This window comes from Semicossyphus pulcher, unplaced genomic scaffold, assembly GCF_022749685.1.
Source record: "Semicossyphus pulcher isolate SPU_LCO1_2020_fin unplaced genomic scaffold, fSemPul1.0.p SCAF_17, whole genome shotgun sequence".
NCBI lineage: Eukaryota > Metazoa > Chordata > Actinopteri > Labriformes > Labridae > Semicossyphus > Semicossyphus pulcher.
The window spans coordinates 26,999,284-27,016,188 of record NW_027211681.1 but is presented as its reverse complement, the minus strand read 5'-3'; the positions used below and the strand labels follow the sequence as shown (position 1 = coordinate 27,016,188).

Genomic DNA, 16,905 nt, shown 5'->3' with positions numbered 1-16,905 from the left:
ACATGAAGGAGCGATCCTCTTCTGCTTCTGCCAGACTGTTTAAATGAGAAGCGATGATTAATATACAACAGTTAGCTCCGACAAAGTCATCTGATTGGATAAGAGGCATTCCATGAGTGCTGATATAGAGAACACCACTGGGACTTTTCACTCTGTGTATCAATCCGCCTCAGTCACATGTTCTGAATACTGTTAACATCACAGCAGACAAGCTGGTACCTCTGGATCACACCGCAGACTCTTATTCCACTGGTTTATGGCACATTAAAACAGATAAATGTACATGATAAAAAACAGCTGTTGGTCACCTGTGGACACAAGCTGTGTCCCAGTCCACGGGCTGTGTGAAACTTTACCATTACATTTCAGGAGCAACAGCACCTGCATCACACACTAACAGCGCCGTCCCGTCCTGCTGGCTCTGGCAATAACACAGACATCAATTTGGCTCTGTTAGTACTTCAGCTAACAGCACCCCCCCTCCTCCTTCTGTCCCCATACCGTTTATACTAAACTGTGAAGTGAAACAGTCCAACGCTCCTTTTTAGAAATGTTTGTTAGGTTTCACTAATCCTCGTCAACACCTCTCATGTGAACCAATGTTGAAGCATCATTTTCCAGGTCAGGTTCAAAACATGACATAAACAAAGGGGTTAGACGACTCTTACTAAATGTTCTTAGTCGTCCTCGCATGGTTCATGGCAGGGTGCACATTGCTTAGTGACAGACTTAAAGGTTCAGTTGAGGCTCCAAAGTTTGCACTTCAATTTGCAGCAGAGTTTGGCAGCTTTCCAAAACCATAGCCGCAGACGTACCAGACGCGGTGAATCAGGTTCTTTCACATTATTTTACAAAGATCCACAGGCATATCATGAAAGTATTCAACCGTCGTCTTTAATCTGCAACATCACAGGCTCCAGCCAGTTTAAACAAGACACAACATAAGGACCTGAAAGCTGAGAGGAAAAGCCCACAACTTCCAAAAATCAAGTTAAAGTAGACTTTTATGCTTTTTTATGTACTATTGAAGCACCAGGAAGCATTATCTCTTCTAAAATAAAACCAAAACAATGGAGGAAAGCGTCATTAGGATGCGACAGATTCAAGTTATAATCGAAGATCTCATTTGCGTTCTCGTTGGCTGCACATGTGGCGATAAACTGTAATTGCAGGAGCACACTTCCCAGATATCCACACAGTGCTGCATGTGTGACGTCCACGGTTGGCTCCGGTTGTAACTCTTGATTTTCCTGGCTGACGGTCGCTTTCCTTTTCAGACTGTTTGCTTCATCTGAGCGTCGAGTTTGTTTCTTCTTCTTTGGATTTTCACTTCTTGTTGAAGTTGTATCTGTAGTCATCCATCTTTTCTTTGTTTGTTCAGCCATAGTAGATTACTGTTTACTCGCAAGACTTGCAGAGAGCGGAAAAGCAGCCGCTTAGCTCCGCCTACCCTCTCTGGCAGACCAACCACTGCTGGCTGATGGAAAACGCGTCACTAACTGGGCGACACAGACACCATAATAATGGGCTTTCATCAGCAGGCCATCAGCTCAATTACCATTGTGTTACCTCGTCAGCCATAGATAGAGACTTATCAGACATTTATTTACATGAAGATCGGAGATTATCACTTTAACTTTGTTGTTTCTCGTTCCTACAGAGAACGGAGATTTCCTCGCTCTGGACCTCGGAGGGACAAACTTCCGTGTGCTTCTGGTAAAGATCCGCAGCGGGAAGAGGCGGACGGTGGAGATGCATAACAAGATCTACGCCATTCCCATAGAAGTCATGCAGGGCACAGGAGAGGAGGTGAGGATAGTCAGTTTTGTTGCCAGTAAATAATTATGTAAAGATGTAGATTTACCCACGCTTGGAGGATGCATCCTAATGTTTTTGTCTATACATAACATATGCATCCTCCAGTGTACAATCCACTAAGAGCACGTCTCTCTGCAGCTCTTTGACCACATAGTGTACTGCATCTCCGACTTCCTGGACTACATGGGAATGAAAAGCGCTCGACTGCCGCTGGGTTTCACCTTCTCCTTCCCCTGCCATCAGACCAGCTTGGACGCAGTATGTGTGATACCAATTATCTCAAAAATATCAGACATTTTATGTAAATAAAGTAGCTACAACAATCCAACTTGGGTTCAGACTTTCCAGTAAGCGTCATGTGCTCTGCAGGGTATCCTCGTAACCTGGACCAAAGGCTTCAAGGCCACGGACTGTGAGGGTGAGGATGTAGTCGAGCTTCTCCGGGAAGCGATCAAGAGGAAAGAGGTAACCGCATACAGGAAGTACATCTGATCCTTATTAGATATCATGTTACTACTGCAGAAGTGTAGCAACACAGACACCAACACAAACACCAACACAGACACCACAGTTTCCATCGTGACATATGAGACGGGTTTTTTTCCCTTGACATACATCTGAAAAAGTGGGATCGTCTTATATTCGGGGTTTAAACTTTTAAAGGACAATATACGCTCACAGCAGCAGGCGGAGCCACTTATCAGTAAAGAGAGTGAACCCCTCATGACTGAGGCCAGCCGTCACTCACAGAGCTACGGAGCCGGGGGGATGAAAGACGGAGAGACATGGTGACCGTCTGGAACACATGCCTCAAAAGTCGGCCGAGTTAACCAACAACTGAGGCTGGTTTTTAGATGATGGTTATCGATGCAGCAGAGTCATTAAACAACTGTCAAGCAGTCCTATAATCAGGGTCGTCTTATATTTGGACCAATACGGTATTTGACTTTATTCAAATCCAACATTATCAGACTGTTATGTGTACAGGTAATAGTATTACTATCATTTACTTCCTGCCTGTTAAATGTATTTGCTGCTTTGCTGATGCACTGATGCAGTTTTTGTTGGGATGTGAACTGTAAAGACTGCATTGTATTTTTAGAGCACCTTTTTAGTGCACCTTGTAAAGTTTGGGTGCAGCTTCTCCTCTGTGTAGATTTTAGTTTCATGTTGCTTTAAAAGCCGACATCAAACAGATCTCTGCAGCAATGTCTTAGATATAAAAGTCTTTTGGCATGATGTGTTTTTTGTCTCTCTGCTATATGTTCCTCCTCTACAGAACTACTTCCTTGTTTTGATCGATTATACATATAAATACGACGGTGTATCGGCGCCATTGCTAAAAAGAAAAGCAGCCGGAGGAGAAGAGAAATAAGTCGAGAAAAAATTCTGAGATTAAAGTCGTAAATTTGCATTTCTATTTGCGATGGTGTGTAGGGGCCATTGTAGGAAAAAAACAACAACAACAAAAGTGGGTGGAGACGAGTAATGATTAAAGAGACTAAAATGGCAAATTTGGGAGAACATAAACAAATTTATGAGATTATAAAGTCATAAATTCAAATCGTGTTTATAGGAACCTTTTTGAGCCGAGAAGTTGTGGTTCACGGCCCCCTCCCTCTGATTCACCTGTGTCTCCTCTCTGCGCTGTTGGCTCTGCTGCTCACACAGGCGTGCATGGCACGGAGCTCGGAGCAGAATCAGCCTCTCTGCACACAAGAAGCAGACTTTATAGCAGAGAAAGACTGAGCGACCCTCTGCTGCACAAACACACGTTTCTATGCTCCCCGTTTGCCCCAGGGGTTACCATCGCACATGACAGTTACCCAACGACCTCATGACGGATACTGAAAGGAAACACACCTGCATTACAGACAAAGACTATACAGAAGTACTCTAAATCAGTGGTTTCAGTCGTTTTGTTGTGTGGACGGAGGCTACAACAAACAACGCCCTGAGGTTGTGGCTGACTGCTTTATTAAGTGTGTTGCGCGCTTGGGCGGGTGTCCAGAGAGGATTCGAGCGCAAGTTTATGACTTACAATCTCATAAACTTGTCACTTTTTTCCTGGGAAATTTACCACTTTCATCTCTTTAATCATTACTCTTCTCCTCTGACTCCTCTGCTTTTTTTTTTACAATGGCCCCTATACACCGTCGGAAATACAAATGTTTCGTGCAGGATGACAAGAAGAATATAGAGATGCAACAGAAACCATCTTATGGACAAACACCCGTCAAAAAAAGATAATTCAACCTTTTTGTACTAGTTGACGTAGCTACATGCTAATCCTGCGATTTTGCAGTTTCAGCATAAAGATGATTAACTGTGTAAACCCGCAGCTTAACACCACCTACTGTATTATAGCCTAAACATGACAGCCAGCCATCACTCATTACAAATTAACACATTTGGGTTCTGATTATTGTGTCGTCAGGAAGTTTTGATCATCATATGTCATCACGTTTGAGTTTCTCACAGTGATTTCACCCTTTTAGATGGAGAACGCAGTAAGTATAAAGCGACTGTAAATCTTTAACTGGCAGGTAAAGCAGTGCAGGACTGCAGGTGTGTGATTATCGTTGTAATAGCATGTCATAACACCTGGAAAACTACTCTCGGATAATGCGGAGGAGTGTTTGTCTGTGTCTGCAGTGTGGGATCCATCTTAAGCCCAGAATTAGCGCGGTGATGACAAGGATGATACCCTGTATTTTGTGTTTGGCAGAGCTCCTGAATTTCACAGCTCTCTGAAACAGCTTGTGGATTTTATTGTGCGGCCTGTTTAAGTATGTGAGTGAACTGCATTGTGCTCCGTGTGGCGTTTGAAAAGTTGCCAGGCCTGATATTAATCCTGCCGTCAATAAACCCATTCAGCAACAAACGCAGGACGTACATTGTGTAGTTAACGGGTAAATCTGGGCACTATTTTAATACATTTATGCATAAATGACTTGGATTTGCTGTAATAGATTTAAGATTATCAATGGAGGCAAAAGTGCTGGATAAAAATGTGTCCAAAAATAGACATTTGTGTTAATGTAAGATCCTTTTTTAAAACCAGAAACGGACGTTTGATCCCTCCCTTTAAAGCCACCAGACTCCATTGAAAAAAACAGCTATTTTACCCTGCAGAAAACAGAGGGTTCTCGTCTTTTGCTACCTTTATCAGTTAGTTTGTTTGTGTCATTGTTTGTCTTTGATGTTTAAATGCTTAGTTCAGATCCAACACCATATTTGCACATACAATAACAACATACAATGACGCAAACAAATATCAACTGATTAAGCCAGTGGTGCCCAGCAACCCCTGTGTCCTCAAAATTAAAATTGCTGTTTTTGTCAATGAGGTTTGGTGGCCTTGAAGAGAGCAATGGAACAGCTGTTTCTGGTTGCATTAAAGCACATTTCTCTCTAACACAAAGGTCCATCTCTGTAGAGATCCTTTCTGTAATGTTGTCAGACACTTAGAATACAAAACTAAGCCTGCAAGCTCTTTCAGTAAACGTACTTTGATTGAGCACATTTGCCTCCAAGGAAGCTGTACAGCCTGTTTTGTGTCTGCCAACAGAAGTAATGTAATGTAGGAATTTGAAAAGTATTTGTTGCAGATCCAAAATATGTAAGAATAAGGTCATGGTTAAAAAAAAAAAACGTGCTAGTGTTTAACTTTGGTCTTATGGTAAGTGGAAACCTGGAAACATAACTGATATTATGTATTAACAACATCTTTTAGTTTGTTTTGCTCAAAGTTTTCGATATCAATGACATTTTTCTTTAAAGACAGAGAAAAAATCATTAAAAATAAAGCTATTTAAGCTCTACTCTGTGCATTGACCTATTGATTTATAACACAAAGCATGAATCTTGAATTGTTCTTCTTCCTGTGATTAATATTCTTGTTGCTTGTTTCCGCAGGAGTTTGAGCTGGATGTTGTTGCGATAGTGAATGACACGGTGGGGACGATGATGACCTGTGCGTATGAGGAGCCCACCTGTGAGGTGGGGCTGATTGCAGGTGAGTCGTCACTTTATAAAGGGAAATGTAGTGTTTTTTTAATATTTATAATACTATAGCTGTGTCTCAGTTTGGGGGCTGCATCCTTCAAATGACGTGGTCTGCGGAGGATGAGGCGTTCGTAGCCTGTGTAGACGCTGAGGCCGAACTGAAATGAGACTGTCTGGTCTGCAGAGGATTTCCTGTTTGAGTCACCAGCTGTTCCCGCCCTTGCGTGACCAAGCACGGCTCCTGTCGCCTAGCAACAGGTAGCTAGCCAGCTAACTAGCCACGTAACTTAACCGTCGTTAAATTTTGTCTCAAGGCCCCTTTCATTATTTTTTGTATATTTCTATCCAAGCTATTCGATTGAGTTGCAAGCAAAAACTTTTACATTTAAAAGTGAATTCTCATTTAAATTGGCGCGCAATGAATCTCTGGATACGTTAAGACATGAAGGATGCTCCCGATGGATCCTTCATGGACGGGGAAAGGAGGACGCATTTGTCGGCCGCATCTGAAGGAAGGAGGAATTCGGAATGAGACAGTCTTCGACGCACTGCTGTTGTGCCTTCGAATACGTCCTTTGAAGGGTGCAGCCCCTGAATCGGGACGCAGCTTATATCATACTTTCTGTAGGTTCAGAGCTAATCTACAGTGCACACTAATCTACATGTACGAATGTTTTGGATTTGAGGGTTTAAAAACAGAAAGCCTTACAGAATGAGGTGTTACGCAGGGTTTTTTTTAAGACTGAAAGGCTGTTGCTGTGTGTCTTTTTAGGGACAGGCAGTAACGCCTGTTACATGGAGGAGGCGAAGAACATCGAGATAGTGGAGGGAACCGAGGGCCGCATGTGTGTCAATATGGAGTGGGGTGCATTTGGAGACAATGGCTGCCTGGACGACATCAGGACGAAGTACGACCAGGCGGTGGATGAGAACTCGCTCAACGAAGGCAAACAAAGGTTAAGACACCTCTAGTATCAAACTATATCTTGGCATCACAGATCAAACAGACCCAGGAAGAGAAGGGTTGCATGCTAACTGTTTTTATCTCCTTCCGCTACATGTCAGATATGAGAAGATGTGCAGCGGTATGTACCTCGGAGAGATCGTCAGGCAGATTTTGATTGATCTAACCAAGCGTGGCTTCCTCTTCCGGGGACAAATCTCGGAGACGCTGAAGACCAGAGGCATCTTCGAGACAAAGTTCCTGTCACAGATAGAGAGGTGAGTCAATCATTTAAAAACTCTTAAAGCGATGATTCATTGAAGCTTCTGAATAAAACTGTTTGTGCAAAGGCAGAAAAAGCACCACTGAATCTGTTAAAAGCTGTTCTCATATCAGAAGGTAACTTTAGGGATGCACTGATGGAGAAAATCAGGGCTGATGCCGAAGTTGTTGTAATAAGTTATTCAGGCCTTCATCACACTCTTTGAGAAAGCATGAATTCAGTCTTTCAAATTCCCCAAAAATCTTTTTATTTAAACTTCTTTCACATAAAAATAATCTTTTTTAAAAGAATAACTGCCTGAAATCCTCTTCAGCCTGTTTTAAGGCCAGTTCAGATCAACGATTCGCAACCAGTCTGGATGCAGCTGCCAAAAAAAATCTCCTGACATCTGATTGTAAACGTTCTACAACTGGGCCGTTCACATCAAAGCAACGGAACGCAACGCACACAGCGGACCGTCTCCATAGCAACGACACACTGACATACCCCACTACTTCTGCGTTAATACTATGTAATGTTAGATTTAGGCCCAGGTTACATTAATTATCGAGCTGGATTTCTGTTATCGTTTTAAAAAGAAGTGGATGATAGTGACAGTGACATGCTCGCAACGTTAGCTGTAACACTGATTAATAAACGTTGAAGACAGAGAGTTTGGAGAGAGAGGATCTGGAGCCGTCTTTGGCTCCTGCAGCGCCAGAGACAGGGTGCCTATGCCAACTTATGCTGTTTCCTGATTGGCTGAAGTGAAATAGCGACATCATTCAGTTCTAAAACTGCATTTGGACATTTGACAAATCAAATCTTCTGCAATGGCTTCAGACGCTCTGCAGCTAAGCAGCTCACACCGCTGCAATTTTCTCTGCAACATTCTTTGTTGCGTTGCTAATCGTTGATCTGAACTGGGCTTTAGAATCACCTGGTCACAGTGCAAACATTTTTCAGTGCTTACATAGCCTAACAAAAATCTTTCTGAAAACATAAAAACTTTTGCGTTACAATTAAATTTACTGCACAATTAAAGCAGTTGAATAATAAAAACATCGGCGCGTGCCACCTCCGTGCATCCCTAGGTAAAATCCACCTAAAGCACATTTTTAGAGCCAGTTACTGGTAAATATTCCTAATCCAGCTGTTAAATAAATGATTAAAACAGAAACTTTTATCACATTAAATGCATCTTGATTATAGTGTGGGGTGAAATCATTGGTAAACAGATCCTCTGAATGTAGCAGGGATGGATATTGTGGGGAGTAATCTGGAGTAAGCACTGCAGTAGAGACAGGAGATGGGATTAACCGACGCATCGTTTCTCTGTACACATCAAATATCACAAATCGATAAAAGTGAACTGAGGGTGGATTTTTCCTTAAAGGTCCAGAGGATGTGCACATTTAGCCCAAACAAGTATACTGTTTTTATTTTACATTATCCAAAACCTTCAGTGTTTCTCCTACAACCCAGACAGGCCTTATTCCCATACAGTATGAAAATTAAGTTGTAGATAGACAAGCTAAAGAAGGTAGTAAATGACACATTGCTTTTATGTTTGGTACATTATTCTCGTTTAAAGGCAATCTGCACTGAAGATTGTGTAACCACAGAATTAATTACTGCCTGGATGTAGGAATAAATAAATTAAAAACACCAGAAATAGTTCGTTAAAATATCAGTTACACTTGTTTATGTGCAATCTGTGGCTGAGAAAGTGTTATAAATGAGAGGATATGTGCATAAAACACAGGATTAAGCTGCACTGTTCTCAGAAAAGTAGCATCTAGGGGGATAAAACACCTATGTATGAGAGGAGGAGGGGGACGCAGTGTGACGACTTGAGTTTATACACTGTTTAAGCCTACCTTAGCCTCTGGGAACAGCTGTGAGGTATCTGGTGACTCTCCTGCTGTTGGCTGACCCTTGACACGCTCTCCCTCCCTCCCTTCTGCCCCTCCTTCTCCACAGCGATCGTCTGGCGCTGCTGCAGGTCAGGGCGATCCTGCAGCAGCTGGGGCTCGACAGCACCTGTGATGACAGTATTATCGTCAAGGAGGTGTGCGGCACGGTGTCCCGCCGCGCGGCTCAGATCTGCGGAGCCGGAATGGCTGCTGTGGTGGACAAGATCCGTGAGAACAGGGGATTAGACCACCTGGATATTACCGTGGGCGTGGACGGCACGCTCTACAAGCTGCACCCACAGTAAGACACAGGATGGGAGCATAATAGGAGGCGTGTTTGGGGAAGAGGGGGTTCGTTCCTTTAATACACAACAGTATATATTACCTTTCAAAAGAGAGCACAGGTTGCATCTATTGTCTTGTGTCAGTCACTTCAGGAGAGTGGAGGCTTTCAGTAGCATATTTAAATCACATTATTTTAACTTATTGTCGCAGTCAGACTAAACAAAGGGGGGCTTAAAATCTCTTAACACTCATAATGAAAGCCCTTCATAAGAGTAACAATCATAAAGACTATTAAAGAGATTAAAAATATAGCTCAATTTATGAGTCTTTTCATCAACATACATTTATCAAACTAATTAACACTGACTCACATTTGAAACAGAGCCTCTGGTTGGTGGAGAGTTAAAGGCACCAGGACGTGGCTAAGTGAACAGCTAACAGTTTTGAACCTGGATAATAAATCAGAAGTAGACATTAGATCTCTTCAGCCAGCAGCCACCAAACAGGCTGTAATGGCTGCACTGTGTTTTGGTGCAAGTGCATCCACTTCAAAGTACTTCAACTAAGAGTGCTCGTTTTTGCCACTGACAGGCTCACAAAGGTGTTCTAAGTGTCTGACAACAAATACAAGAAATAGATGCCTTCTTTGTAACCAGGAACACTTCTACCCCTGTCTTCAGGGATCAGTGATTTAACCTTGCAGAAAACACAAGTTGCTTCTCTACTGCTGCCGCAATCGATTAGTTTCTTTGTGTTTTTATGGGACTTTGGTGTTTTAAACGGTTAGTGCTGATCCTTCTTTCTATTCAATTTATTTTCCGAGTTTTATTTTAAGAGTTCAAAGTTGTCTGAAACGCATGATTAGTTCCACCGTAGGCTAAGTCTGTTAGCTGCAGGACTGCACCGTCTAATATCAAAAGAAGCTCTTTTAACTTCCATCCTGAGTTATCCTGACAACATCATAATCCTTCCTCATGACACAGGCCTACAGCTAATGAGCTCTCCTTCCTCTACCCTGCCGGCCACGGAGCTCGACTGAATGCTTTATTTGTTGCTTTTACTAGAAATCATCTTTCATCCCCTTGAGTTCAAAAGAAAAATGTTTCCTGTGTTTATCTGCCTCCAGCTTCTCTCGGATCTTCCAGCAGACCGTAAAGGAACTCGCCCCGAAATGTGACGTCAACTTCCTGCTCTCCGAGGACGGCAGCGGGAAGGGGGCCGCGCTCATCACCGCCGTGGGCTGCCGTCAGAGGGAGCTGGAGGCGCAGCAGCACTGAGGAGCCCACATCCCATCTGTCCTTGAGAACTACCTGCTGCTCCACCGTGTCCTTCACCCGCCGCACTGCCCGACTCCACCCCCTCACTTGGCAGCCGTGACTCCACCTCTGCCCCACCTGGCCCCCGCCCCCGACACAGCCACGAGAAATGCTGCATGCATAGGGAATTAAATCTAAATATTTATTTATACTGCACCAGAGGGTTTATTATTTCCATGTTTGTACATTTTCCTCAATAGCTTGTCAATAATCTGATAACACTAAACTCCTTAGCTGTGCAATATTTGTGTATTGCTAATTTTATTTTTATATGGAGGCAAATATATAATTGTATTTATATAGCTGAGGCCACTTTGAACCCCAGAGGTCATTAGGATTTTGCACCATAGACACATAACTTAAGATAGGCACTTTTTATATGAGAGTTACAGCTGCAGCATTTTAATGTAACTTCCAAACGAAGGACATTTTACAGACGCAACTGGTTCAGAAAACCAGCTCCAAAAGGGCTGCTGCATAGGGTTGAATGCAAGAGTCACGGCTGTTAATATCACCCTCATTTTATGTGCAACATGCTCACACATTAGCTTGGCTACTAATCCCTTTCGTGTAACTATCCGTGTAACTCACATATTGAAGTATTCCAGCAGCACCATCCCGTTTATTCCTGAAGAGCTGAGAGCGTAGAAAAGGCCCAAGTGGAAGTGTTAGCGTATCCTGTTGCTATTTGTGAACTACTATACTTTTGGTGTTGTGATGAATCCCACTTCTACTCATTGTATGTGCAAAGAATAAATGTTTATTGGGCCCCAAGAAAGGAGTGGATACTACGAGCGCTTTTGTGTGTATTTGTGGCCGAGTGTCAGTGTGTCCTTCTGTAACGACCTGTAGCTTTCAATGTCCAAAGCTCTGTGGAGACTGCATGCCTTACATTAAGACAGAGGAGAGCACTGGATCTTTTGCTTTTTGTTTTCTCTTCCTTTTCTTTTTTACATCATATAGATTTGTGATCGACACAGTGAAAAGTGAATTCATTAAATTATATTTTGTTGTGGAGTAAATTCTGGTGTCTCTTTCTTAAAGTTTCAAGCGGCAGCAGAGGCATGCTGGAACTTGTACGTCTAGACGGGGCAGACACATCGAAATGTGCAGAACTTATCTGATATTAATCTCTATTTACTACGATGGAGTAGGGAGCTTTTTAGTTTTTGCATTTCGAGATTAAAGTTGAAATGTGGAGAATAAAGTCAACTCCTGGACCTGATCAATCAATGTCAGATTATAATAAGAATATAGATGAGTTAAATGAAGCTCCACTTTCTGCTGGTACACTTCAAAGAGTTTCGCCACATTAATGTATCAGGGATGATGATACCATGAAATAATATATAGACATCAGATATCTGATCCACCTGAGGAGTTGACTTTAATCTTGACATTTTGACGTCATATTTTCCCCCCCAACATCTTAGTGTGGCTGGTAATTTACAGATTCTACATAAAAATGTAGACTCTGTAAGCGTGCAAACGGATTTTAGTACGGGACGTGTTCTGGTTTCCGTTTGTAGAATGTTTGTAGTCTGAGTAGTATTGACCAATCACGTATCATCAGGCTTCAGTGTATGTAGGGAGCAAAAGCAAAGACATCCCGCCTCCCATCAGCGTCATCTGACAACATTTAGCTTCTTATTAATCTCCATCAACAGACATCTGCAGCAAGATCAGCTAACAATCTGTTCTAGGTCTAAAATTCAACTTGAGACTAATTCCCTTGACGCTGCATCAAGAAAGCCGTTAAGCATTCAGATTTCCCGATTTCCTCGAACGCATCATAAATGAGGTCTCCGCCCTCCGTCTCATGTTACAGTAGTGTTCTTCTCCTCTTGAGGACAGACCTGACAAAGCTTCATGTTGTTCCTAATCTGCATCATGATGTTGTTCTTTCAGCAAACTGAAGAGCCGTTAATTAAAGTCGATCACAAGAAAATCTGTTTCTGTTTGGGCTTCATCCCGCTGCAGTAAGCCAGAGTGCAGCCTCTGTGTAACTTCCTGTTTACAGTGAGACTGAGACTCAGCACAGACAGATGAACGGGCGCTCCTCCGGGGGATGGGACGAAACAAGAGATGACAGCGTTTATTTAGCAGACACATCTGGAGGGAGAATTTCACTTCACTTTGATCTGAACACACGGTCGCTGCTCGAGCTGCTGACTGGACTGTAAACAATGCAGCGCACGGAGGAGGAAGTCTTGGCTATAAGTCCTTATCGCTAAACGCTGGCTAAACCTGATTGCCTGAAATGTTTGCCGTCACTCCCCGAGGCTATCAGACAGTTTCCGAGATTGATCTCATACAAAATGAAAGAAAGTATCATAAAGCTCAGTTTAGTTGTTCTTGTATGCTGTAGCTTATCAATACAGGTATTAAGGCAGCTGTATAGACTTTCTAAGAAATGTTTTTATCAGATAACCTCAAACTATGACCTTGTGACTGTTGATTTCAATCATGGGCTTCAAAACTAGTCCATGAACTTAATTTGATTTGTTCTAGAAACATACTTAAAGTATCCATGAAATCAAGATAGATTTTTAAGTTGTTTTCATCCGATTAACCTTTAACTGATCATCATCTTTGTGCCACTTTTTGGCCTATTGGAACGATGACAAAAAAGGCTGTTTTGGAGGTACTCCTCATGATACATCTTAGAGTTTATAATTTCCTGGAAAATAATAAAAAGGTTATTACTTATCTTGCACTCACAAGTTACAAATTTTGTGCACAATGAAACTCTTTAATTTCTTAGTCCCACCCTCATGACGCAGAGGAGCTACGAGGCAGTACAGTACAAATCCTCATTGTGTTTGCTTTAATGTTCTCACAGTCTGCACTATTTACTACTTCAAATATTTACTGAAATGTCAATGGTGCAACGAGTCCCTCCCTAACCGCCTGCTATAAAGAAACACATTAATGAGGGGAATCAGATAATACCCTGCTGGTTATATCATGAGGACTTGTTTGTCAAATTTAACCTTGCTTTCAAAGATTGACTAAATGTCTGCTAAAGACATAATTTACAGGCTAAGTTTTGTTGTATTTAATCATTTGCAAATGATGCACTGAGATAAAGAACAAAGTTAGGTTATTGTTTCATTATTACACAGGTGTGTTAAATACTTGGTTCTGATCGGTTATTACGGCATTCTGATGTCTGCTATTTCTCAATAGCAATAAAGGTTAAACTATGCAAAAAACTGTAGACTACAACAGAGAGATTTACATTTACATTTACTGAAGATGGCACATGAAGTAAACATTAAACAGAACACGGTACGGAATACAGCGGTGTTTAAAGACGGTGAATGGAAAAGAAAATATCAACAGACTCTGACAGTGACTCTACCTCCATCAGGTGCTGCGCTGATTCCTGCGGCCCGTTTCAACATGTCTTACTTCACTATCAAAGGAATTTTAATGTGAGTAATAACAGCTAGCTTAGCTCATCTTAATGTGTGTAATAACAGCTAGCTTAGCTCATTTTAATGTGAGTAATAACAGCTAGCTTAGCTCATTTTAATGTGAGTAATAACAGCTAGCTTAGCTCATTTTAATGTGTGTGATAACAGCTAGCTTAGCTCATCTTAATGTGTGTAATAACAGCTAGCTTAGCTCATTTTAATGTGAGTAATAACAGCTAGCTTAGCTCTATTTAATGTGAGTAATAACAGCTAGCTTAGCTCATTTTAATGTGAGTAATAACAGCTAGCTTAGCTCATTTTAATGTGTGTAATAACAGCTAGCTTAGCTCATTTTAATGTGAGTAATAACAACTAGCTTAGCTCATTTTAATGTGAGTAATAACAGCTAGCTTAGCTCATTTTAATGTGAGTAATAACAGCTAGCTTAGCTCATTTTAATGTGAGTAATAACAGCTAGCTTAGCTCATTTTAATGTGTGTAATAACAGCTAGCTTAGCTCATCTTAATGTGTGTAATAACAGCTAGCTTAGCTCATTTTAATGTGAGTAATAACAGCTAGCTTAGCTCTATTTAATGTGAGTAATAACAGCTAGCTTAGCTCATTTTAATGTGAGTAATAACAGCTAGCCTAGCTCATTTTAATGCGAGTAATAACAGCTAGCTTAGCTCATTTTTATGTGAGTAATAACAGCTAGCTTAGCTCATTTTTATGTGAGTAATAACAGCTAGCTTAGCTCATTTTTATGTGAGTAACTCAGTTAGCTCATTCTTAAGGCTACAGTGTACACCGTTGCTATGGAAGCAGAGTAAGTGTAACGCACAATTTTTAAACGTAAAACAGAAAGTTAATCATTTTTAAATAATAAAATAAATAAAATAATTTCAAAATCAATATTTTGAGTCAAATTATTGATTTCGAAAAAGCTGGGCAATAAGTAAGGGATAATGTATAGTGAGCAGGTTGTTATGCCGGAATGCTATGAAGAGCAGACCGTTGCTAGGGATGGGGCTCTAGTCACACAATCCGGAGGATCAACTGTAATCATATCTATCCGCCGAAAGAAGTCCAGTAAATTTGACGTTGTCTGTTTACAGAGGGGAAAAAAAGAGAGGTCATGCTCACCTTGTCGGGGTTCCGCTATAACAACCTGCTCACTATTCATTATCCCTTACTGATGCAATTCACTGGACTTTTTTTATGTAGGGCGACAGGGCTCAACATTAACTTGTTCAAGTCATTGCACGGCTGGCTTTTGGTTGCTGACATCAAAATAGGGTTGTTTTTTTAACTCACTTTTTATTTTGAGTAATTATCATACTGTGCAGCCTAATAATCTGACTTAAATCATATTTTAAGGCTATAAAGTAACTGCCAAAATTCTTTATAGTGTGTGTGTTTAAAAAATCTATATATATTCGGGTGCATGCTTTGTTGACTAATTTAATGTTAAAAATTGGTTGCCAATTTCCTTAAATGGTTATCTTTTATGGTCAGGAAAAAAAATAATGCCCATCTAAATGTTCATATGTCAGTTAAAATTTATAATACACATTCATAATTAATATAACTCACTATTTACATGTGTCTCACCTCAATTCATTACCTAGTAAAGGGCCTTTAATTGACCAATTTTGAATCTCAAACATACCTTGTCTACGCAGTACAACAATATACTCACATCAGGTCTTTGTTCTTCAAAGTACAGGCTGAACCTGGAGTCACACCAAACGTGCTGCCATCCTCACAGACGTTCATTCACCTGGAACAAAGCTGCAGCACGGAGAGATCAGTCACAACTCAAACGATATTTTAGCCCTTAAACACATTTTCATACACCCTGTGTGCATGCTGTGAATCTGAACACATGGCAACCTATAATTCTGTCAACAATGTTTTCATTGTGGTTTAAAATGTTTGTCTATTGCTATGTGCATAGAGTTTTTGTTGCAAGTAGTAGTAGGATCATCTTCTGAGCTTTGAGCATTTTAGATCATTTGGGTCATGTGAACACGCTTTTAAATAATTCAGCCCCCCCTCCATTACATATATTTGTTATAGTTTATAAAATCCACCAGAATATCCTCACTCAAGACATTGTTCTGCACCCTTTCGACGCACTGCCATTGGGGAGTTAAAGTGGAACGCTCTAACAGAGGACAGTAGAGTTGTAGTTCTATCTGCTGATTGCAATCAGGCTTGCTGCATCTTAGCTTTTTTTAAATCCTCCCTATAAACCTCATTTTATAGGACGGCAGTTATCTGCTTTTTTTTATCAGTATTGTTTTTATCTGTGTTCCTCCTTTTAATCTGTGTTGGTTTTTTGGGTGAAGTACTTTGTAACCAGTATTTAGAAAAGTGGTATATAAATGAAACTTACTATTATTATAACTGCTACTCAAAATCTATGAAAAATCTGCTACTCAACACTAACCATTGAGTTTATATTCTTGCTCCTAACTTGACTAACATAGTCATGTTGCTGAAGGTGTGTGTATCTTGTCTTGTGACCTGCTTAAGGACAGCAGATGAAAATTACTTTTACGTTTTAACTCTGGTACAACACATCAAATGATAACAGTTATGTTTATTATTGTACATTGTCCCTGTATAAATAAAGGAAAAAAATATCTTAATAAAATGTATAGGTTCGAGTTTAAACAATAGCCTATTAGGTAATGTTTCCTTAAGTGTGTGTGGGTGTATACAGGTGTTTTTGCATGCATTTGTCTGTATTCATGTCCGATGTCTCTGCTGTGTTTGTTATGTGAGCTCGTGTGCAGGTATGTGCCCTACTTTTTTGAAGGGTGTGAGCCCGTGTGTATTAACGTAAGACAAGTACTGCGTGTACATTCACAGTTGTGGAAGGTTTAGCTGGCGCTAAGCCTGAGAAACTCCACATCCCTTTTTTGTGCCTAT

The 16,905-nt window shown here is 41.0% G+C and overlaps 1 protein-coding gene across 1 annotated transcript in view; it reads left to right on the top strand.

Moving 5' to 3' along the window:
• LOC138595241 (hexokinase-1-like) overlaps positions 1 to 11,570 on the top strand; it is a 29,634-nt gene extending 18,064 nt beyond the window's left edge. The window contains exons 11-18 of the mRNA XM_069666600.1: positions 1,661 to 1,809; positions 1,957 to 2,076; positions 2,188 to 2,283; positions 5,737 to 5,836; positions 6,599 to 6,782; positions 6,892 to 7,047; positions 9,015 to 9,248; positions 10,359 to 11,570. Of these exons, the coding sequence (XP_069522701.1) occupies positions 1,661 to 1,809; positions 1,957 to 2,076; positions 2,188 to 2,283; positions 5,737 to 5,836; positions 6,599 to 6,782; positions 6,892 to 7,047; positions 9,015 to 9,248; positions 10,359 to 10,509 (1,190 nt within the window). The 3' untranslated portion in view covers positions 10,510 to 11,570. The remainder of the gene's footprint in view (positions 1 to 1,660; positions 1,810 to 1,956; positions 2,077 to 2,187; positions 2,284 to 5,736; positions 5,837 to 6,598; positions 6,783 to 6,891; positions 7,048 to 9,014; positions 9,249 to 10,358) is intronic.
• Positions 11,571 to 16,905: the final 5,335 nt, after the last annotated feature.